General features: G+C 38.1%; 1 protein-coding gene and 1 long non-coding RNA gene across 8 annotated transcripts in view; one reads left to right on the top strand and one right to left on the bottom strand.

Moving 5' to 3' along the window:
• Nucleotides 1-1141: 1141 nt before the first annotated feature.
• On the bottom strand, nt 1142-22998 carry LOC142602099 (uncharacterized). The gene is made up of 6 exons (XR_012835785.1): nt 22477-22998; nt 21322-21410; nt 18204-18313; nt 18057-18113; nt 8664-8806; nt 1142-7652 (listed from the first exon to the last, which is right to left on the bottom strand). It is a non-coding gene; the product is annotated as an uncharacterized LOC142602099 (long non-coding RNA).
• Nucleotides 21652-25138, top strand: part of PDE3B (phosphodiesterase 3B) — a 95795-nt gene continuing 92308 nt past the window's right edge. For all 7 annotated transcript variants that reach the window (XR_012835784.1, XR_012835783.1, XM_075755087.1 and 4 more), the window contains exon 1: nt 21652-24632. Coding sequence is in view for 5 of the 7 variants with exons in the window: in XM_075755087.1 (XP_075611202.1) it covers nt 23619-24632 (1014 nt within the window). In the remaining 2 variants the exon portion in view is untranslated. The remainder of the gene's footprint in view (nt 24633-25138) is intronic.

Genomic DNA, 25138 nt, shown 5'->3' with positions numbered 1-25138 from the left:
TGTATGGATAAATTCAATCACAGTTACTCTTTAAAAATCGATTTAAAAAAACCCAACCAAACAAAACCAACCCCAACAAAACCCCACCAACTTCACAAAAACTACCTGTAAACCAGCTGTGAGAATCTGTTCATCGAATTGTGAGCCTGCACACAGATGCGCACAGCCACTCAAAAGGTACTGCAGAACCATGAATATTAGGTTTGGACTGTTTTCCTCTGGATTCTTTTTCCCACTCTGAGGCAAAACCCACTGCTGTTGAGAAAGGGGTGTCTGTAGAGCGTACGTATGTCGCACCAACCTTGTGTAGGGAGCGAGGGTACGAATGGGACCTCTTGCTTCAGGAGGCTAGGGACTCCCACCCTGCCTGTTCTGGAACTGCTAGAGGAAGGTTTTAAATCTCTGTTTCAGTCATTGCCCTTTTAGCACGAGCATGCGTTTGATGAAGTGGTGTGCTTCCCAAAACCGCAGTTAAGTTTTCATACAGTGTCCAGGCTAACAAAGGTTATAAGCTTAAGCAGTTCAGGGTAAAAAAAAAAAAAAAAAAAAAGAATGAAGGCAGTTTGGTAGGAGTAAAACAACAGCCACTGTTAATCAGATGGAACAGACTGGAGATCCTCTTGTATTTCTGTTTTGGAAAAAATGGGTACAGGAAGTCTCTGAAATTACATAAAGCTAAATGAGAAGCACTATTATGAATTATATTAGAAAAATATTACTATGTCTTAATTACAGTTAAGATGTGATTACATTTCTAAATGGGGCTTTTTGCTCTCACAATAAACTACAAGTGCTTAATAAAAATTAATTGCTTACTGGAGCTTTTATTTTGGACAATGTAAAATATTTTTATATAGTTGTAACCGAAAAGTGAGTTTAAAAATTACTGAGAACTCCTCTATAGGATTGCATGACTTCTTAGGCATTAAAAGAGAATCAGTTACTGTATTGATATGTTTTAATTTTTTAAACAAGTATCCAGCTGCTCAAGTCACAGCCATTAAAGTCAAACTAGTATTCTGTCACCTTTTGATTACTGTAGGACCGATGACACATTTCTCTTACCACTGGAGAATTTTCTCTTTTCCCTGGAGAGGGCTACAGTGTTGTCTAGGGGGAAAAAAAAAAATCCAGACAGACTGATTTATCTAACTTGTTTTGTTATTTTTAAGCTTTCTGATTAATAAAAATTCATTTGATCTGAAATAACTTCCTTTGTTCAACATTGTTTGGTGTGCGCTGAAACAGGATATATAAACATTTTATTAAGTGAGCTGAACAGCTTTCAAGTTTCACTGAACTTTCAGTAAATATTCCCATAGTCTCTGCTATAATTCCATTCCGTAATAACTTCCTACGGCAATAAGGGACTCCCTAAAGATCTGGTTAGTCCACCTACAGTAACAGAACAATAGACAGATATTTCCTCTCTTTTGGCAAAAGCATGTTAGTTTTGATAGAACACTAAACTATGCCAAGACTCTCTATTGTTCTGTATACATACATACATACAGCAAGTAATGTTAGGAGCCATGATTTTCGTGACAAAAAGGCAGGATTTGTAAAACTTCACATAGAAAATCAGTAAAAGCCATATAGATTAAGAACTTTTGGAAGCTATATGAACTATTGCATAAGTTTGTAAAATAACAACTTCAGTATTTTCCTGAGTAATCTTTTTTCCTTTATTACACGGACAGAAAAATATATTCAAACCCAAACTAACCAGATGTCCAGCTATTAAAAATTTATTCTAAAGCAAACAGACTTGGGTCACGTGAGAGCAGGAAGGGTGGCCTGGAACGGAGTTCCAGCTGCTCTCCACCGCTCTTGGCAGCGCAACTCTTACCCTATTCCCAAGGCAGCAGCACAAGAGGATGTCAGAGGCAGGAATAATCTCCAGAAAGGGGAAATGCTCACAGTGGAAGGAAGTCATTCACTTCCTCCTGACTGCTCCTGCTTCCCTTCGGGCTCAGCACCAGCCCTCTATAGGCAGGGCTAATGGCAGTGGGTTTGTCATGTACTTCTGATTGCATCGCAGTGCTTTGGTGTTAAAAAACACCCAACCTATTCCCCATTGATCTATTTGAACCCAGAGTACAATATTTAAATACAAAATGAGAGAAAGGAATGAACAAGGTAAAATCAAATAGCTTTTTCAGATAACAAAGGCATCAAATCAGAAAGGAAGCATTTTACATATATTTTGCCCCAGTATGGCAAACAGTTACTGAAATTAACGAAGTTAGTGGTTTTTCAGTTGTCCAAAGTTGTTAAAAAAATTGAATGAAGGTCTTAAATGAGAGTTTCAGTAACATTTAAGTGATGCATAAGGATTATGTTGACCTCTGCACCTGAGAAAATGTTGCCCTTGCTACCGTTAATGGTGGTACAGTGGCCTGCGTGAAATGACTGACAGTTTTAGACAGCTTCATAGAAGATAAAAATCCACATGACAAAAGACTATGGTAGCAGAGATGTAGTTGATCAACATAGCTGAAAAACCAGTGCTGAGTGACCAAGATGGTCAAACTGCTGTTTTCTCCAGGCCGTGTCATGAGACACATCCATGAGGCAACATGGGACACAACTTTCCATTGATTTTGCCACTGCTATATCTGATCCATTACTATCTACAAAACTATCCCAATTGTCCATGTCACGGGTATTAATTTTATAATACTAAAAGCTATAGGAAAGTGCATCAAACATTTTCTTTGGTAACAGTCCTAACACCAGTATTAAGATATGCTTGCATAGTTCTATAACAGGTTTGAATTAATAGAAAAAGATTAAAGAAATACAAATTTAATTGTAGAGAAAAAAAGTGAATGACAAGCAGCAATCAACATATGACATCAAGAAATGGCAATACAAAAGATTACAGGACTGAATAGTAAAACTAAAACTATCCTCACATTTCAATAATCTACTTATAAACCATCTATGTTAAGAGAAAAGAACATTTTCTGGCTTTTAGCTTCCCAGTTAGCAACCTGATAATCAGGATCACTTCAGAGATATGAATACACAATTGATAGCTCTACGAAAACACGTTCAATACTTGGTAATGGCCAGATTAAATGTTCGGAATTATTAGGACAGAGAACAAAAAGTAAAGCGTTAGTGTGCTGCCATATAAATCCATACTGCATCTGACACCATTCAGACTTGAATACTGGCTGTTATCCCTGTTTCCCACCTTAAAATGATGTGGCAGTACTGAAGGCACTGGAAAAAGTGGAAAGAATGATTCAAATTATGGAATAGCTTCTTATAAAGAATGAGAGTAAAGAGTGGAAGTCTTCAGTCTAAATAACAGATAAACAAGGAAAGGTGATGAACACTCATCAAATCACGTCTGGCACAGCGATGCTGAACAGATACAATGCTTCTCTTTGTCCTCCAACACTGGTATTGGGTGTCATTAAAAGATAAGCCACCTCCTGAGACACGGCATACCTGTGCTGTGAAAACCTTTGCACCTCAACACATCCTAGGCTTTTGGTTGTGTATTGAGAGAGCAACTGGAGAAATTCATGGAAAAAACAACTTTTCAAGCCACCTTGCAATACTGCTGATGCAATGTTTGAACTAAGTGAAGCAGTGAAAAAATAGCTAACCTAAAAAGTGCATATACAGTCTCAAGAGAAATTAATTATACTATTGTGTTCTATGTTATGTTTCCAGCATAGTTATAAACAGCATCTGATATCTGAGCAATGGCAGGCATTGCTCTGCAGAGATTAATATACAGGAACTAAAAGGCCAGGCTGTTATGCCTCCTCTTCTGCTGATTCACTAGAGGAAACAACATTCCCCACTCCCCTTTTGGGATCCCACTGACTGTCAATCTACATTAACCGCTGTGCTGCTGTGTACTGTACTCCTGTAGTCGTATGGAGTTTTTTGGTAAAAGATTGGCTCCACTGTGGTCAGTGGTAACACTCCCAGGGCACTGCAGGTTTCATGCTATCTAGGCACAGCAGATTGCTAAAAGTGGTATCAATTAATCTCAGTCTTCCTCAAATTTAAAAAAAAAAAATCCATTGCTTAATATCTAGGAATTGTTGGGAGTTTGACTATTACTACTGGGGGAAAAGAAGTGGACAATATTAGCCTCAGGAGACTTAAAGGTATTATTTTGCTAAGGAGGAAGGATGACGTAGAGCTCACCAGCCAAGGAAAGTCAGACTGCTCCTAGAATAGGTGGCATAGAGTAACAAAAAGTGAGCTGCATTAGGCAAGCAACTCTCAAAAGTTTTATAAAAATGCTATCTAAATGAAATGTGGAACACTCTGAAAAACTAAGGACAGCAAAATCCTGAGACAGAGTTTAATTTGTACAAACAGTTAGCTCCCTTTTTTGTATCATATGGTGAAAGTCCATTTCATGGTCAGTCATCTAGGCCAACATGAGAGGAGGTGGATACCTTCTTCTGGAACAGAGTACAAGACTCTCTCTTAAAAACAGTAATTGGGAGAATGAACTACAGAAGACAGACCTTAAAACAGTGGTGTTCTTCCTTCCCCTATTAAAAGACAAATAAAATAATTGTCGTCTTGTCCACTGTAGCCTGCAAATACTGGAGGGCAGAAATAGCAATCACATTTGTTTCAGAAGACCCTTCAGTTTGACATGCTGTATTTAGTTGGGACTGCATTTACACCTAATGTAATCTCAAGTCACCGTGGTCGATGATCACTTCACATTAAGTGCCTCCTAAGTCATTGCTTTGTGTCTTTTGATTGCAATGCCACAAACCTGGATCCTAATCTCCAAAATAAAACTGGGTTTAAATAGTGGCCCAAACACCCTTATTCCAGACCGACATACATACACATTCCAGCTTCACGTACATGGGTTGGTTTCATCAAAATAAGATTATTTAAGAGCAGATTAAATTGGATATTCTCACCATACATTCAGGACCAAACATTTTAACTTTTTTTTTGAGAACTGTCTTACTCTCTTGACAATGTCAACAGTCCATATTTGGATTTAATGCAGGTAATAAATTTACTTCATTAATAGATATTTTATAAGGTGAAAGGACTACTTAATTGTAAGCATTTGTGTGGGACATTGGTCAGATGACATTTTCTTCAACTAGGTTAAGACTGAGGGCAAAAATTGATGACAGCTATAAATGTATGTACTTGTCTTTAGAATCATATAAAGATGATCTCAGAAGTGCTCACAAAGGAAAAAATCTATCATTTTGTATTTAGTACTGTAAACAGGAAAAAATAACTTGTCTCTATAAATGATGCTAAATTCCTCTCCTATTCTTTTGCAAGTTCTCAGGAGAGGTGCAGACATTTCCTTCTCTACAACAGCCTGGCATTCATGTTGCCAAAGGCATTGTTTAACATTTTTTAAACTACTGACCAATTTAAAACACTGGAATATTTTGTCATGAAAATTGTTAACTACACTGATTTTTAAAGTCTAGTCCTAATTTTCTAAAATCCATAGCTTTTGTGAACTGACATCGCTTGTCCTTTTTGGGACAGGCCTTCAGGGCAACTAATCTTGTTTGATCATTAAAGCTGGCTGGGAAAGACCAGGCAATGCTGAAAGCTAACTAAAATAATCCCTGTGGAAAGAGAACTGCAGAAAAGAGTCTGGTTCTTTCTGTCCAATCCTGGAACAAACAAGGGGCACAAGGTTCAAAACAGTAGAGCTGTTGTAGCATATCCTGGTCATGGAAATAGTTTTTATTTGTAAATTCTTGTTTGAATAAAACAAAAATATATTTAGAGAGAAATTCACATGGATATTACTGCCAGTTATTTCTTGGACCTGAAATTTATTTCTTAGTTCTGAGTGAGGTAGAGATTCTGTATAATATACATGGATTGCACAAGAAAAATCTATTTTGAGCTGTAAATTGCTCACTAACCTAGAAGTTATGATTTAAACAGTGTACATAGTATTGTCTGAGTCATCAAACAATAACTGAACTATTATCGTAATTTATGGGAGTACTATAAAATATATTATTGGAGTTTTATGAAAATCTGTTAAGCTTTTCATTTCAATGAAAAAGAATGGCAGTTATTATTTTAAGGTTCTGAGGATAAAAGATCAATTTCAGTGTGTATATTGATGCATAAACTGTTAAATATGTTAATTGCTACTATTGATTCATATTGTTGGAATTATTTTTTACTATAACTGAATCAAAACCAAAATGTCATCAAACACTCAGCAGTGGATATGTAACATTTGAGACAGACATCTGTAAATGATACATGAGTTCATGAATTAACACTATATCAATCATATTAGTGATGAAATTTTTCAACATTTCTACCTATGAAAGAATTAAGTGTAATTGTCAGCAAGGGTCAGAAATCACCGATAAAGTGATACAGAGATAAAGCCTTTGTAATCCGTGAGACCACTAATGGATCCCATTTCCTTACGACAGACATTATTGTCATGTTAAATTAATGGCTAGACAAAGTATTGCCTTCTTAGTTATGCATTTGTATTCCATAAATATTTTACAATGAGTACTTATATGTAGGATCACACAATAAAATATTCAAATGTTCACAATGTGGTTTTGCCCCATGTATTATTGCCAAAAGTTTCTTCTTGAAAAATGGAAATACATTCACATACAGAAATAAATTTGCCAAAGGCTATTAAAGCAAGTACTTTAAAAAAAAAGAGAGAGAGAGAGAGAGAGGGAGAAGACCATAGGAATGACTTACTATTCCTGGTAAGACATTAAGATTTCTGTGACACTTCTCTTTACTGGCATTTTCAAGTTCTATTGGGAGTGTTAACTGTAATAGTCAGTTACTATTTAGGCAACAATTCTGGTATTTGTGGACCACACTTTTCAAAAAGTGACTCAACCCATTCCTAGCATCAGTTTTTGATTAGGAAAGACTACAATACAGAATTAACATGCAGGAAAAAAATAGATGTTTGGGTAAGCTTTAGTCTTAAAAAGTCTTGCTGTCATCAGCCAGGGTTTTTTTTTTTATTGTTTGCCAAGCTCCTAATTTTGCTACATGGATTTTAACAGCTTTGCCGTCATGCGTATCCCTGTTTTCACAGTACAAATTTTATTTGGCACTGCCATCTTTATTGCATATATTCCTGAACAAACAACAACGCAAGCAGAAATCAAAGCCTGTCCTGACAAATGTGAGAGCGCTTCTGGCAGTGTAATGTCCATTGTCTGCAATCGTTTTGACAGACCACTGAGCTCAGACAGTGCATCATACATGCTTAAATTATGAACAAATTCCATTGATGTAAGGATAATTCTAAATCCAGAGTATTTGGCGCAACCCTTGGCTTCTAAGCCTGGTCCATGGAAGGATTCAGTGATGGGCCTGAAGGGCTCTAAATTAATTCCAGACAGCCTCGATATAACCCTGCCTTGACACTAGCTAGTATCTAAAAATCTCTGCGGCAGTTATTAGCATATCACTATATAGTCAACACATCTGCACATCTGTTTTTGATTTTAAGAAGTATATATCAAATAAATTTGTGACTACAGATGTCTCATTCACAACAGATTCTGTGGCACCAAAATATTTTTAAGCTGTGTTTATCACATCATTAAATGAACAGGAATAAGAATTCTTCAGACCAAAGGTATTACCAAATGGAAGATTTCATTCTTTGAATAGGAAATTAAAAAAAAAAAAAAAGAAGAAGATAGCTTGAAATCAGAACATTGCCTTTGCATTTGTATAGACCCTTTCAACTGTTTTATAATAATAAAACCAGGAAGATGTTTTCCAGGTTGGAAATTGAATATGTACCTTAAGATTCTGAAAAGTGACCAGTCATAGAGGCTATCAATTTTTTGTTACACAACTTGAAACGCATTAAGGCAATACAATTACCAGAAAACCCTATGTACCTCCTTGTTTCATAGGGAGCAGCAAATATCAATAGATTTGTGCTTCTTTTTAATACTGTACAAAATCACATAGGTGAAAGTTACAAAATAAGCTACTCTCAAACAGAATGTTCTTTTTATCAAATTCTGTATTCTTACTATAAACTTTACACAATACTCAGCATACATTATTTAGATTAGTTTCAGACAAAAATAGCCTTTTTAATACCAAACCAAAATATTAAGTTAATTTGTTTAGGATCTTATCCAAAAAACACTTATAGAATGCAATTTGAAGTATGCCCCAATACTGCTTCCTTATCAATAATTATCAACCTTCACTCAAGTATATAGCTTGCCCTTTCATAATGTAGCTTTCTACTGAAGTGATATCAATATATATTTCTAATGCAAATCAGACTCATTAAACATTTCTTCAACTGGAGTTTTAAAATCCAGTTCCTGAGTTATAATCTTTACATCATTATCAATGATTTTTTTTTCCACTGGTTTCAGTATAGCCACAGTTTTACTTAGATCTCGAACATGTAGTCAGTACTGTCAGATTTAAATCATATTAAGAGAGTATTTAAAATAGTTGTGGTTTAACCTGGCAGGCAGTTAAACACCACACAGCCATTCACTCACTTTCCCCCGCCAGGGGGATGGGGGGGGAGAACTGAGGGGGAAAAAAAAAGTGAAATTCATGGGTTGAGGTAAAGACAGTTTAATAGGATAGCAAAGGAAGAGAAAATAATAATAGAATATACAAAACAGGTGATGCACAATGCAATTGCTCACCACTTGCTGTCCAGTGATGTCATACGGTATGGAATATCCCTTTGGTCAGTTTGGATCAGCTGTTCTGGCTGTGTCCCCTGCTGGCTTCTTGTGCACCTCCAGCCTTCTCACTGGCAGGGCATGAGAAGCTGAAAAGTCCTTGACTTAGTGTAAGCATGACTTAGCAAGAAGTAAAACATCAGTGTGTTATGAACATTATTCTTATACTAAATCCAAAACAGCACTATATCAGCTACTAGCAAGAAAATTAACTCTGTCCCAGTCAAAACCAGGACAAAAATGCAGTTTATTTCTGCTTTTAGTGAAAACTGGTGGTGTGTATATCTCCAAATTTCCTATCATAGCATTTGCCTTGTGAATTTAAAGGATTCGTCTAGATACTGGGTATCAGCCTGCAACAACATATTTGTGAATGGTCTTTTGGGTTTTAGCCCAAATCTGATTAGCCACAAAGCAGTAAAGAAAATCAAAAATATGTAAGGAATTGACAGAATAACAACTTCATTATGCACATTTGTATTTTTACAAAAGTTTTTAATAATACAGTGTTGTGCAACCATAGCATAGAAGTAAAATGATAGCAGTACTTCATTGCTTAGGAGTGGTTTACCTCTCCTTTAGGAGACTTTTGAGCATTGGTATCAAACTGACCAACTTTCTCTGGTTTCTGGCCTTGGATGAAATCATTATATGATCACTTCTACAAAGTTAAGTGAATGTGAATTTCATAGAATGTTTCTCAGCTCAGGAAATGCCATTTCTGAAGTTGCACTGCTGCACATATGCGTATCACCACTTTAAGGTCTTTTCATTAAGTCATTGATAACAGTTTTAATAGATATCTAGCTTTGACTGTGGTGTTCTTCCAGCTTTTCTTTCTTAATGCATACCTCTTTCCAAGATTAGTGTGTTATGAAGGACCCGTGATGAACATTCACAAGCACTTTAAAGTTCAAGTACCATTTCTGACCACTCAAAAAGTCTTCAGAAACTGAGGAAACAACTATGATATTCAGATCCCACTTGAAAACTAGTACATAAAAGAGAAAAAAAAAATATTAACAAACCCTTCAAGATCCAATTACTATTGTCTCAGCAAAAACAAAAAAGCCACCAGCCTGGAAGTGCAGCGCTGAAACAGCTGTCAAATAGATTGAGCTGATAGAGGAACCCAGCGCCATCCAGGAAGTAAAGCAGAATTCCAGACAATGACGCCAAGGAAAGGAAAACTGGCTTTTCTGTGTATCACATGGCAAATTATGTCTAGTTGGCTAAATAAAATTGCCTCTTATTTGTTCTTCTATTAATTAGGGTATTTCTCTGAATGGAAAATAAAAATCCTCTGGGCATTAAAAAAAGGACTTCAGTAATGAAGTTGAACAAAGAAGTTCAACAGAAAAGTTGAAATTATGTCAGATCTGCCTTATGTTCATCCTTCACTATGAGAATGATCATCATGATCACAGAATCACAGAACAGTGAGGGTTGGAAGGGACCCCTGGAGATCATCTAGTCCAACCCTCCCTGCTAAAGCAGGTTCACCTAGAGCAGGTTGCACAGGATCGTGTCCAGGCAGGTTTTGAATATCTCCAGAGAAGGAGACTCCACAGCCTCTCTGGGCAGCCTATTCCAGTACTCTGTCACCTTCAAAGTGAACAAGTTTTTCTTCATTATCCTATTTTATCTTTCAAAACAACTCTGAAAGATTAGAAAACACATGCATGGTTGACACGAATGCATCTGTCTCCTTTAACAGAGGGTTTACAAAAGGGTCTGGAAGACAGTGGAGTAAAAAGGATGGCATTTCCTATTCACGTCCATGGGAAGAATAGGTCTTGGTTAACCACATTCTTGTATAAGTCTCCAGAACATTGTCACGGACTTCCTACTTGTGATACGCATGCTTGAAATGACTTAATCTGTTTTCCAGCTCATTCAAGAACCCAGGGAGATTGCTAGCAGAAACATCTGATACCTGGTATACTATACTGCTCAGGAGGGCAGCATGCCTTCTTCTGATCTCGTCACCCAAGGACAACTTCTAGGCAAGAAAGCAAGCATGTTACAAAGACCTGGAAGAATGGGTAATTAGAAGAACATTCTAATAATAATGTTGCTTTGACTCAGCCACAGAATGTCTACACTTCAATAAAAGGGGAAAACTTCACTGAACAACTGGTAGAATAAGCTATTTCCTACCACTTCTGCTTGCTTCTGGTACGGTGTTCCAGCTTATACCCCTTCCCTTTGTGGTGTGTAATGCTCCTTTGGAATGGATGCTAAAGAATCTCTTTCTTTGTAATTGTTTTATTCTCCCTGGAAACACAGAAGCCAAGAAAATTGCCTAAGAAATAAGGAGGAGGTGAAAACACAGACTGCTGTCCCTGCTGCATCAAGTGAGGCTTGCAGGATTGTTCTAGATGACATATGACCCTCAATAATTGGAGTGTCAAACTTCTGGCAAAAATCTTTGAGCGGTAATCTGATAAAGGTCACCAGATGGTCAAAGATCTTGTGAATATAGTTTGAGAAGCACAAAAGGTAGTTCCAAATGTGGAATTGAAGTGAGGCTGAAGAGTCCAGTCTTTTATGGACCACAAGTAGCTCAGGAGTTCTTAGAAAAATAGCCTTGGAAAGTACTTATGAAGTCCTGAGGGGAGGTAAAGATCTAGACCACAGCAAGACCTTTTCCTTAAGAACATGATAATATGCCAGTAGCCTGCGTTAGGGCTCTCTGGAAAACAGGTAGCATGATGCTGCAGGTCTGACAAGCTTCTCCAATTGCCACAATGGTCACAGAGCTGACCCACTACACTAAGATCTCGCCCAGGAATCAAAGGGTCCCAGGTATTGGGTTTTGTCTTTGTCTGGAGTACAGCTCTTTACCAGCCTGACTGAAACAGGGCATTCAAAAGCAATTCTCTAGTTGTGTTGATGGGATAATAAGCTATTTTGATGTTACCTGGTCCTGAAGAACCCACAGACCTAATGAACAAATACTCCTGAAGTTAGTGCTAATGATCTCAGTGGGCAAAAAACCAAAGTTGCCCAGGAATATGGGCTATCAAAGCAATGGGAATAATTATCTGAGATTCAGAAACAATTGCCAGAATAAATGCACCTCTCAAAACCCCAAAGCAGAATCTAAACAACACAGAATAAAAATACCGACAGTAGCTAAAACTATCTTAGCTGTGGAAAAAAAAAGAAAAAGGAAAAACTTTCAAAGTTGGGAGTCAGCTTTCCATGCACCACAGGTACTGTATGAAAAGGGGAATCATTTTGATTCCATAGAGATTTAAGAGAAATTGACTAGAAAGAGGATTATGCTTATTGTCACATTGACATTATCCAGGGCATTGGTAGCTCCTGCTGTTATCAATAAAATTATCTGACCTATAGTGCTAGGTACAGATACACGCTCAGTGTGAACATAAACATAGATCAGCTGATGAAGAGAATATTGAATCCTTGCCTAATTCAAACACAGTATGCTTAGCTTACTATTAATCATCAGGGAAGCTTTTTAAAGAAGCTAGCCCTTAAAGAGTTCCATAGTTTGTCTATACCGAAAAAAGGAAAAAGGAGGGGGGAAAAGGGAGGAAAAAAGGTAGTGAAGGAGGAAAAAAATGACACGTTTTCCTTATCAGAAGGAATGGTTTTTGACTCTTAGAACATATTTTTTGCATTCCATGTCTAAATAATTTACATTTGCATTTGTGAACTATGTTCAGAGATTAAGTAATGAACAATACATGGTAAGTACCTGATTCTATTTGTTAAGGCTCACATGAGTTAAATTTCGGCAAGTCATTTTGTCTTTCCAAGTAACTGGGAAAGCACAGCCTGACTTCACAAACATCTTATAAAATGTCATGTCCATTTATAAAAATAGTTTATATACATTTCAGATTAACACAAATAGAAAACAAATGTACTGGTGCATACTGCTCTGGCAACTAGAATCTTGTTACCTTACGTATAGTAAAACAATGATTATATACGCTTTTCATTTATGTTCCAAGTCAATATATTCCCGTATCTGCTATAAAAACAAAGGCTTTTAGCTAGACCTCTCAGAAGCACGATTCTGTTTATAGATCATTAGTGCCTAAAGCCTCAGTATAAAAAAAAATATATTAAAGCAGCATTCCTGCCTATCCCTTCTAAGGCTCTTTTATTTTGCTGGGCAGTGTAAAGAATTGGGCCTCTCAACTCAAAACATGAAAATTCCTTAATTATTTTAAATTACATGCCAGGTTAATATATTTTACAGCAATGCAATGTTTTTCTACTCAGAAATATCTAATTGCACCATTAGATTTGGTACAGACCTATTTGTGTAGGAGACCTGGCTGAGGAGGTAATTAATTTGGATACATCCCAGGATTTCAGTTAACACCATAACTGCCCCATGTACATTTTAACAATTCCTTAACTACAAAGTATGTAAGTTGAATCTAGGGAATGGTTATCTTTTTCCCCCTGATATATTAGGAAGCATTGACACTTTAACTAAACATTTCCTTCAAACTGGAATGCTGTTTTCCTTCTTCGCTCCACCCCTTTCAGAACTTGCATGAAAAATGCACTTAACAAATAAAAGCAAAACTAAATTTATGCGTAAAGGATAGATTCCTCACTTTCAGCATTAAAGAAAGCAAACATACCAAGTGCGTAATATTTTAAAGAATAGGGCTATTTAAGTAATTTCACAGTAAACAATCAAGGCCAAAACTGAAGAACATAAAATCTTGTTTAAATCCAACCTTTAACAATACTACCGGACATCAGATGTTCATTTTTTAGTATAAAAGTGCCTCAGAATTAACAGCAGCAATTTGAATACATGATGTAAGCAACTTCAGTTAAAGTATGTCTCTCAGCTGCTTTGATATTTGGCTAACCCCTGGTACATAGCTTTTTTTTTTTTTTTTGTAATTTTTCTATATCAGATAATGAAAGCAGTGCGTGGTGGTTTAAATCCCAAAGGTTGCATGCATCTAGGAGACCTACATTGAGGAAACTATTAAATTGCAATAAGCCTTACAATAATGAAGTACTAGAAACTACTATATTGCAATAAGCCTTACAATAATTAAGTACTAAAACCCAAAGTGGCCAGGAATCACAAACTTTCAAAAAATTACCAAACACACATTGGTACTAAGCAGTAATTACTATGAATTACAAAGTCTTTGTAATTAGCAGCAGTCACAGAGAAACAGATTACAATTCAGCAAATTTTACAAATCAGCAAGTAAGTAAACAATAATAAAGGGTAATAGAGGCACATGTTCACTTCATTTACTAATTGTACTGTTTGCTCACTATGCTTTTTTCTCTAGCAATATATTGGCATAATAGTCACATTTAATAACCATTCTAATTCTAGTAAAGAAGACATTCTGAATATAGCAATACAAGTAATCAAGTAAACACAGCACGGCAGTTTGTAGATCAGTGCTAGTGAAGACTGTATCAGTGAAATTTATTATGTGATATCTATTCCTCTTGAAAATAAATATTTGAATGCTAATTAAATAAAATCCTCTAACTCAGTTCATGGTCAATGTTATGCTAATAGTTAGAATAAAATAAGACACATGCATTTCATGTAACTTGCAATTGATATAACATTTTTTCCAAATGTAATTAAAATTCCATCAAGGCTCAACTAGACACATTTTCAGGTCTCAAAAAACCGTCAAGATCTTTTTTTCCAATGCTTCCATAAACTCTTCCATAGTTTAAACAATCACAACAGAAATCATTATGGAATGGTATTAATGATATTGCAAGTACTTGATAAACAAGAAATCAGTTAATGATGTAAACTTAAACATAGTTCACTGATACAGTGTTTGAGTTTGTTATATTAAGCATCGGTCATTGCTACCTAGTTATTACTAATTGAGCATAAGTGCAAAGATATCATAATGTAAACTTCTGGGTTTCATTAATCAGCTCTGGTAAAACCTATTACTGTGTCCAGTTCATTCTTTCAAGGCCCTTTCCTCCCAGGTTGTTGTTAATTCAAACACAAAACTCCAAAGCAACAAAAGAACCCTTCTAAATTTGTTGGTTTTGGTTTAGCGGATCAATTACTCTTTCATTGCAAGAAAGATGCAACAGGTGGACATGGCTGATTGCTTCTACATCATTACTTTGTGCCCCAGTATGCTGGACACATTTTAGCTATAAATAAGCATATAAAATTTAATCAACTGAAGATAATACACCTGCATTATCTACATTCAGAATCTGTAAACTTTCTATAGCACACCCTCATTTTTGCTTACATAGTCCATTCAGACATGTTAGCAATATTTTCTAAAAGCCCCTATTTACTCTTACTCAAAGAATATCGCCCGACAAAAATTAACATCTTGGAAATATTTAAATATGTTTTCACATCCAACTGTTCTTCCTCCTCTTACTGTAACATCATGCATACAGGTAATAAGCACTAGTTTTGAGCACAAAACCAGCTGAGTCAAATGATCAAACCACTTATCTGTAACTCAATTGTGAAATTGCTGTCTGTTTTACCTACATTTGCCTTTGACAACTAAATACAATCCCTCAATGTTTGTAAATAATCATGATGTATCATTATGCCACACAGAGGAGACAAAAGCAGCAAACCCATCAGAGTTACAAAAGCATTTCAAGTCTTTAGTTGGTGTGCAGTTTCTGATGTGGTAAATTCAGGCTCTGAGTTGTCTTAAACCCAAAGCATGCTTTCACTAAACTGTGAATGGTGAAAGGGAGTGGGAGCTTCAGCTAAGATGCTAAAAGCATGCTGATAAATGACTACAATTGTATGCACTATTGATTATGAATGCTAAACAGCCCTGTTGCATTACCTGAGGATGTAACTTTTAGCTAAATAAGTAGACTTAAATAGGAAAGATTACCGAGACAAGATGCTTGAAATTGGAACACTTTTCACCGCGTGTCATGACTTCCTGGACAACATATAAGGCTCAGGTTATGTATGATGAACAACTTGGTCTCAACAACTAATAAAAATAAAATTAACCTAAGAAATGCTGGTGCCATTCTTAGGTTTTAGAGGACAGACATAAACCACATAAATTTATCATTTTAAAACCAGATGATTTCTGTCTGCTACCACAATTTATTCCTGTCTGCTTTTTTACTCAGATGAATTCCCTCTGTGGTTAGAAGGACAAAATACTTCCACATTAATAAGCTAATTAGCCTAATTGCATAATTTTGCTATTTTTAAATCTCATGTTGCATCTCCAGAAGAAATAGTTACTAAGTCACACTTACAGGATTGTGTTACATTTCTCTTCCTTTTGTGGGGAGAAAAAAAAAAAAAGAAGTTACATTTACATGTTTTGTTCTGGAGATCTGCTTACATAAGACTATCTTATTAGACCATCATTACTTTGAATGCTAAAACCAAATTAATCTCCAAACATTTTAGAAGTCAAGATAACGAAATATAATAGTTTATGATAATCTTTGAATGCTTAATATTCCACATAGTAATCAGCCAAACAAAATAGTTCAGATTATACTGAAGCATGTGCTGAAACACGTCAGACCCTGAAGAGCTATAACTCAGCACAATTTCTTTACTGGGTTGTTTTATGCCTGCTGACAATATAATGTACTTTTAGCAATTTAACAGAGTGTAAACGACTGTTAATTAACAAGGACCTGTCTTAATAATTTAGGGTCAATAAATTTGTAATCTGAAAGACACGGAAATGAGAGAAGCTAATTGAATTATTCAGGTCACTTCCCCCCCCCCCCCCCCCCCCCCCCAATAAAAGGACTAATTTTGATCTCTTTCAGAATATATTTATGCATATGATGCTCATATGTTAAGTCAGACTTCTCTGAAAAACCAGACCAGCTCCCTAGTTAGATTTAATCTTTAGGACTATTAATGAGCGGAGTCCATAAAATGCCTCAATTTCAATTCAAGAGAGAAATTTCAATTAGCAAGTTAAGGACTAAATTACCATAGAAATATTAGTATGTATTCTTAAGTTTAATGCTATTTCAATGGAAGGTGTAGATTTTATAATAAAACATGATTCAGCATAAAGTAAACTTTTTATAGAGATCTAACATATGAAGAAAGTCACCTATTTTCTGTTCTATTATTAATCTTCAGTTTTGTTGGTACCATAGGATGACAAATTGTACTTGAATAATCAGCTTTGAAAAAGTGAAATATGGCCAAAATTTCACATGACAAATTCCTGCATTTTCTTGTAAAAAAATTTAAACTATTCCACTATTCTCCACATAAGCTTATGTAAATAAATCGGTACCATATAAAATTACACCATTCTCTAATATCTTAAAGTCAGAATTTTGACAGCTATTTGTTGAACTTGATAGTCCATTATCTTTATTTTAATTAGGAAATAAGCATCCAAATTCATGGTACTACAGGGGAAAAATTCAGCCAAAGACATCCTCATTTATTTAAGTGGGTAATTTCCAAACCACTTTTCAATATTTTTTTTTAGATTTATACGTTATATATTGCACAAAAGTGATGTTTTAAAAAGTTATGCAATTCCACTAAAATTTCCATAAAGCTAATATGACTTCATCTAATTAATTAGACTATTATTACTGTTACTTGAAGGAATATGCAGATTATACATGGCCTGACTACTGAAATCACATCAGCATCAATGGATTCTGCTTGTAAAACATTAAAAATCATTGTCTATTGACAAGTTAACCTTTCAAGTGAGAGTTAAGGTATGATCAAATACATTTCAGCTGTAGAGGTGAACATCATTGCATGCTTATCTGGAAACGCAGATGTTGGTCCATCTGCAAAGTATCCAAGGTTGTTCAGAATAGGAGGAGGCTGATTGCTTAGATTTAAAAAATATAGTAGTAGAAGCATCTGGATACAGTACCAGAAGCCAGCATGCTGCTACTTCTCTTCATAAAAAATATGGGCACCAGAAAAAAATTGAGAGACCAGATAAAGATTTGTGCCCTTCTAAAGTTAGTGTTTAATTACATTGATACAATATTTCTGCTGTTCCTTGATTGTTCCTCAAGTTTGTCCCTGCTGAGCTACAACTTGGAATCTCCCACCACACTGTTATTTTCCTTTGCCAGAAATGGGAAATCTCATCTAACAATGGCCTATCGTAGCAGCTCCATCTTTCTAGTGCTATCACCCACACTTTTTAAACTGACAAGTGCTATATCCACTAGAGACACCATACAAGGAACAACTTTTTCCCCTACTCCTTTCCACTTTTCTTTACCACATGCCTGTTTTTGACAATGTTAAACTAAAAGATGTAATTTGCAGTAACTTTATCTTTGCTGTTATATGATGATCAAAATGTGGTGACTTACCTTTGAAACTGACTGCTTTGCTTAATGTGGAATGCAACTGGATCTCTCTTTCCCACCCTTAAACATGACAAGTACATCAGCAACACCTTATTGCAAGCATACTGACATCATGCATAGTGACACACTTCCATAAGAAGCCTCTTTTACCTGTATTTTTTTTCTTCCCTTAGTAACTCCATCTTGGTATCCTTCAGTTGCTTGTTTCCATTATGTCTGGTTGCCTATGAACTACTGCAGATCTCTCTAGGCCTTTAGCGCTGAAGACATACATACAAACATCTTAGCAGTTGGTATCACGGGCTGCTTTTAAGGAATAGCACATTACACACAGGTAAATTTGAGATCACCCAGGCATTGCTAGTTGCTATCTGCAGCACATGTTTCTACAGTTTACCAACAGAGCAGCCACAGTGTTTGCCACAATACAAACTTGGAAAGATAATACATATGCTGGTGTTTCTCCAAACATTCATGCAAGTTTGGTTAAGACTTTTGATTTCCCTAAGTTAAACACACTTGCATGTGTTTTCTGGAGGTGTAATATTTCTTTTGTTTGTTGGGTTTTTTTGCTAACTGATTATGACTGTAATAATGCCATTTATTTATTTATGTAAGCATCTGATGTAAAACTGGTAATAAGTTTGAGGTACACACAGGTTACTGCCTGCACCATCTTAACTTTCTTTATATTAACTTACAAACTAATGTCTCAAACTGTAGTATTCAAAGAAGAAATAATGAAAAACATGGTATTCAGACATCAACTTCCTCATGGATACGAATGAAAGAAAAGCAGAAAGTGCAATAACGTATTAACTCAGTGCTCCAACACGTCCTCTGTTCCCACCTTTCCCCCCCCCCACACACACTCTACACTACACCAGTAGTCAGGTAGTAGAATATTGTTCCCTGAACAAGACATCAATTTACCAATTCTTCAATTATACACAAGAACTTCTATGCAAATTATTCCAAATCATGATTAGAAAGCCAAGCTATTTAAACCATGCAGTTGGTTTAAATTTCTTTTGTTTCCAATTTCAAAGTATACTTGTTTAAAGAACTTGATTACATCTAAGTCCATTACTAAAACTGAATGTCAAATACAACAGATGCATTTTGGCCAAGATAAAGTTCAGTCCTTGAGAAAGCTATCAACTGTATCAGACAATTTTGTCACAGAAATACACAAAAAAGACAATCCAGAAAGCACTGATGTGTCTCATAATTTCCTGAAATATTACTCTGTGAAAGTTTCCAAGTTAGGCACCATACTATTAATCTCTTTCCCCATGTAAAAAGAGCAAATATTAGAGAAAACATACAATAATAATTAGATCTAATTACTATTACTTTGATGAATACAGCATGGAAGGCTCAAAGAGAAACTTTAAAGAGGACTTCCTAGAATTTGATTAACCTTTCTGTGCTGATACAAGAGAAAGCACAAAATGGTTTTCTGAAGTGAAGAGCTCGGTAACTGTATCCAAAGTTATTAAACAGATGCAAAAGTTTTCCACATGGTGAGAAACTGATCAGAATCACAGGACTAAATTAGGAAGGAAGAATCAAATGTTTATTATTTGACGTAACTGAAGAGGAGGAGACAACAAAGGTACTCAGAGGTGAAAACCGCAGCAATTTTGAACAGAGCTGATCCCTGCGTGTACCAAGATTAGAGGGCACACAATAGCCAGGGCATTGACAAAAACATTGGGCAGTGCAAACAGAAGGGAATGATTAAAACTTAGAAATATTTGAGTGGATGTGGTAAGATTTAGACGTGTCCTGGATGTGTGGGTCAAAGGAGAGAAACAGGCCAAAGAAGATGCCAAGATTACAGCCTTGAGTGAAGAGAGTCATGGTTATACTCTCTGTTCTTTCTAGCTACTCTGTTTTGGAATGGAGAACAGACAATGAAATCGGTAACTTAGTATTTTGAAATATCATAGCCCAATTTTCATTTAGAAACTTACCAAACAGCAACTGAAAGGCCACAGTATCAATAGCCACTGTTAAATGGATGCAGGTATCATATCATATGGTAACCTTAAGAATCAATCAATATCACTAAACTACTTATTTTTCTTGTCAGTGAAATTGGAAGATGACAAAAAATATTAATTACCCTGAATTTAATTTCTTCATTCAAATTTAAATAAAACTTCTAATTTTTTTATTTGTTTCAGGAATATTGATTTACCAGTAGTACATGAAAAGGTATTTCTTTATTCTTAAAATTATTCTGTCACAAGCAGAAATTTAATTAATGTTCTTCTAACTTATGGTAGATGCTATCCTACTCAAACCAAGTTTTTCTTATACTGAAATTGTTCTTCATTAGATTGTAAACTCCTCAGGACAGGAACCTATTCATAGTCATACCCTTTTACAATAGAATATGCTAGGAAGAGTATTGTTAGGCACAAGGGATGCCACTAAAGAACAACTATATTCCCATTACATTTTAGAATGAATTGTGTATACACTTCTTCAGGGCATTTCTGCACAGACATACCATTGAAATAACAGCTAATTATTTCATGATAAATGATCTGAAACCAAATAAACAGTATGGTGGTGAAGTATGCTGTTGATACTAAGTTACTAAGGGTAGTAAAAATAAAACTGGCTGAGGGAATCTGCATCCAGCCTCACAGTATTCCTGAGTGCATAAGCAGGTGAAATTGAATGTAGATAACCATAATGTAAACACAGAAGAAAATCGTATCCTTACCTATAAAACTATCTAGTGGATGTACATGTTAACACTGACAAAATATATCCTGGGATCTCTATAGTTAATGCTATGAAAACAGTTTTCAATGTTTGCTCAATGTTCAACAGAACAACATTAAACAATGCTCAGTTTGTCAGCTTTCTGCTTCCTTAACAAAGCAAAACAAATAAGTGACAGAAAGTATAAGAAAAAACTGGATAATGACATGAAAACCATTATTTTGACTGCTTTTTATCTTGAATACTGTGTGGAACTCCTGGTCTCATCTCCAAAAGCATACAGTAGTCCTCAAAAGACACACACAAAAAAAGAGGGATTAATAGTAACGTGAAAAAATCTAGACTAAAATTCTTCAGCTTGGAAAAGACTAGACTGAGGAAAGATATAAAATCATGAGTTGAAGAGAAAAGGTGACTACAGAGCGACTGTCCATTGCTTCTATCAAAATGAGAAGAAACGCACATAAGACAGATAGGAAACTAAAACACACAAAAAAACAACAACCCACAAACAAAAAAAACCAACCTCAAACATTTTGCACAACATATAGTCAAGTTGCATTGAGCAAGGACCTCTTCCTGTAGTACACTGCAGATGTCAAAAGCCTATGTGGACTTAAATAAAATGATTAAGCAAATTTGTGGAATAAAAATCTACTGAGAACTGTTAAAAATAAGACATCGCTTCTGATTCAGAAAGTGCTAAAGCCACAGATGGTTGCATTCAGGGTATTATGGGATCATATGATATCTTATCCCTGTACTCTTCCTTAGGCACTTTCTAGTGTCCATTGCTACAAACATGTATATAACTCAAATATAACATTTTAATAAAGACTACACAATCTAATTATTTCTGAAATGCATTTATTTATAGCTGAATTCAATGGATTTGAAAAATAAAGGATATGCATAATATCAAGATACATCTCATCCTTGAAAATATTTACATCTACACTTGATCGTGGTCCAATTGATGTCAGTAACATGAATACAAATAAATGTAAGAATATAATCCCCAAAGGAACGTCACATTTTCTCTTTTGAAAACTTTTAAACAAGGATTCTGTACTATCATATTGGTACTAAGTGTACCAAGTCAGGACAGAATTTATTTTTCTTTTTTTGGAAAGAATGTAAGAGTACTTCTAACAGAGGAAGGTGTATGATGGTTTTTAAGTTCCATCAATTTGATCTACATTTTGAAAAGCAAATCATTCCTTATTTCCATTTTCTTATGTACAGAAGTTACTTTGTCACTGCATATTGTATTTTCTGTCAGTAATCATGCTGGATGATTTCTGCATATTGTCAACTTTTAGGCCGGTAACCTGCAGCAGCACTTCCTAGTACCCCGCAGCTTCCCCAAAGCTACTCAAGTGCTACTCAAATGCAGCAAATCACATGCAATGGCACCAAGTCATTTCAAGAATTCTTTGTTTCAGTAAGCAAGCAAAAAGTGCAATCACCGACTTACCTGATCTGATTTCTAAACCATTTTAAGTAAAGGAGAACAATATTATGTGGAAACATGGTTCAGAGGACATTTACTTTAGTAATGAGGTAAAGATGTACAGAATTATAATTTCAAAAGTGCTAAGCAGTTACTCTTCCAGAAGCAACCAGGATGAATGAGCAACGGCATTACTCAAAATCCCATTACCCGCCTATTTTCACTTACAGCAGTCTAAATACTTTTAATAGTCTGGTCCAAAATGATTATTTTGATCCATTCCAAAGGGACTCGCTGTGCAAATAATCAAACCTGGTCGAACAACGCAGTCTAATCTGTAACTTACATAAGAAAGACTGAAAAAAGTGTAGACAATTACTCTAATCCATACTTACTTTTCACGCGTTAAAAAAAAAAGGGGGGGAGGGATGGTCCTTAAAGGGAAAATACTTGGACACTCTTTGTGTGCTTTAAAGCCCGTTCTAGAAACTTTTCCGTGTTATCTCAAAACAAAAAGACAAGGAAAAAAAGAAAGTTAAACCAGCTCAGCCTTTCCGTCCCTAAATCGCTTCACCCAATGTCCTTTCCCGCAGCTGGGGCGCGGTGGCGAGGCCGGTGCGCGGCCGCCCAGGCTCACAGGAGCCCGGCCCGAGGTGGGGGCGGCTGACTGTCGCGCGGGATACATACGGTTTTTTAAAAAGATCTGTTTAATACACACGGAAAGCGCGGCTCCCTGGGGCCCGGGCGCCGCGGGACTTCTCCGCTGGCTGCGGCGGGAGCCGCTCCGGAGGGACGGGGACGCCGGGGAGCGGAGCGCCGCCGGTCACCTCAGGGCAGGCAGCCGACGGGCACGGGGCGCCCGCGCGAGCGGCGGGATGGAGTCAGCGGTTCGCTGCGGGCGTGGAGCGCGAGCGCTCCTGCCTCCCTCCCCCCGCCCCCGCTACCGTGCAGCCGTTAGCGCGTGGCAGTTAGGGCGCAACCGCTCCCGAGGCGCGTGCCGCCGCAGGGGCTTCTGCGCGCGCCGTGTGCAGCGTCGTGAGGAGAGGCGGGCGGGCGGCTGTTCCTCGTCTCATTCCCACCCCCGCCGGGGCTTCGCCAGCGGCCGTTGCCGCCGGCGAGCGCTGGGAGGCGACAGCGAGTGCCCGCCGCTGGATCCGCTCGGGGAAAGCGAACGAGCGAGCAAGACTTTTACCTTTTCTCTCTTTTCCCGTCTTTACCCACCATGCTGCGGACGCCGCTGCCCGCGGAGGAGAAGCGGTGGCTCAGCCCGGCGCCTTTCTCCTGAGGAGATGAGGGAGGCGCGGCTGGGCCGGAGCTAGCGCGACCCGCGCTTCTCCCCCGTGCTCCCCCCTCCCGCGTCCCCGACCACCATGAGGGAAGAGAGAGAAGCCGCGGCCGCCTCCCACCACGGAGCCAGCAAACCCCCGCAGCACTGCCAGCAGCCGGACGGCGGCGGGGCGGCTGCCCCCCCGGCGCTACCCAGCGGCAGCAGCCCGGAGAGCCTGCGGAACGGCTACGTGAAGACCTGCGCGACCCCCCTGAGGCAGGACCCCCCGAAGAGCTTCCTCTGTCTGCTGTTGTTCCCTACCGCCGCCTCTTCCCGGGCTCTGCTCAGCTTGGGCGCCCTGGCCGCCGTTGTCCTCTCGCTTCTGGCCTTTCACGGCCAGGGCAGCGCCGGGGACCAGCAGGACGGGAGCGGCTGGCGGAGCCCCTGGCCGCTGCACGCCTTGCTGTGCCTGTCCTGTTGTCTCAGCTCCCTCTTCAGCATCGCCTGTGCCTTCTTCTTCCTCACCTGCTACCTGGCCGGCGTCAGGCGCGGGGAGCACGGCGGCGGCACGACCCGCTGGTGGCTGCTGGCGCTTCCCGTGTGCTGCTACTCGGGGGACTTCGTGGCGCTGCAGTGGTTGCTGCCCGTGGGGGGGCACGAAGAGGAGCCCCAACCCCCCGCTGAGCCGCATGTGGTCCTAGGTAGGCTCCTGACAGTGCTGGGCTCGGTGGCAGCGCTGACCCTGCTGCAGAGCCCCCTGAAGTTGCGCCGGAGCCTCCTCGTCTTGGTCTTCTCCAGCCTGGTGTGGCTCGTGTCGCTCACCAGCCTTCACTCGCTCCCCCCAGCCCTCAGACCGCTGTTGGCCGGCTTGGTCGGGGTGGCAGGCTGCCTCCTGGCACTCTGTGGCGGGGAGCACGGCATCTTCTCGGCTCAGAGCCGAGGAGCGCACCACCAGCATCATCACCACCCACGGTTTTCCAGCGTGGAGGAAAAAGTGCCTGTGATCAGACCCAGGAGGAGATCTAGCTGCGTATCCTTAGGGGAAACTTCGGCCAGCTACCATGGCAGCTGCAAAATGTTTAGGAGACCTTCGTTGCCTTGCATTTCCAGAGAGCAGGTAGGTTTCTCTGAAACTGGAGGGAGAAACTTTCTGAGGAATGAGCACCACTCGCTTTTCCTAGCTGCTGTGTATGTCTGTGCTGGATGTCTGCTAACTGTCAAACTCCTGCTAGAAGAATGGAGGAAAAAGTCCCTTAGCAGGTTTCTCAACTCGGTTCTGCAAAATCTGTATAGTCCTTTATGTCTGTATAGAAGCTAAATCATAACAATGTATTTGCTTTAAGACAGAAGGCTCTCTTGCTTTTCATGTGATCTTAAATATTAAAAAGTAGTTCTTATTGATTAAAACAAAACTCCAAAGCAAACTTCTTCAACTATCAGCTACCTTGTTATTTTAATTGTTTCTTTTCCCAAAACCCACCTGCCTCCTCTGGCAGACTTGACGAGAGAAAGAAACCACAGCTTTCTAACTGCTGGGCACTACTGGTTCTTCCCACTATCAACAAAATGATTGCCAAGTGCTAAAGAAGTACCAGGTTTTGAGGGATATTATTTATCAAATGT

This window comes from Balearica regulorum, chromosome 5, assembly GCF_011004875.1.
Source record: "Balearica regulorum gibbericeps isolate bBalReg1 chromosome 5, bBalReg1.pri, whole genome shotgun sequence".
Taxonomy (NCBI): domain Eukaryota; kingdom Metazoa; phylum Chordata; class Aves; order Gruiformes; family Gruidae; genus Balearica; species Balearica regulorum.
This window is presented reverse-complemented; position numbering and strand designations above follow the sequence as displayed.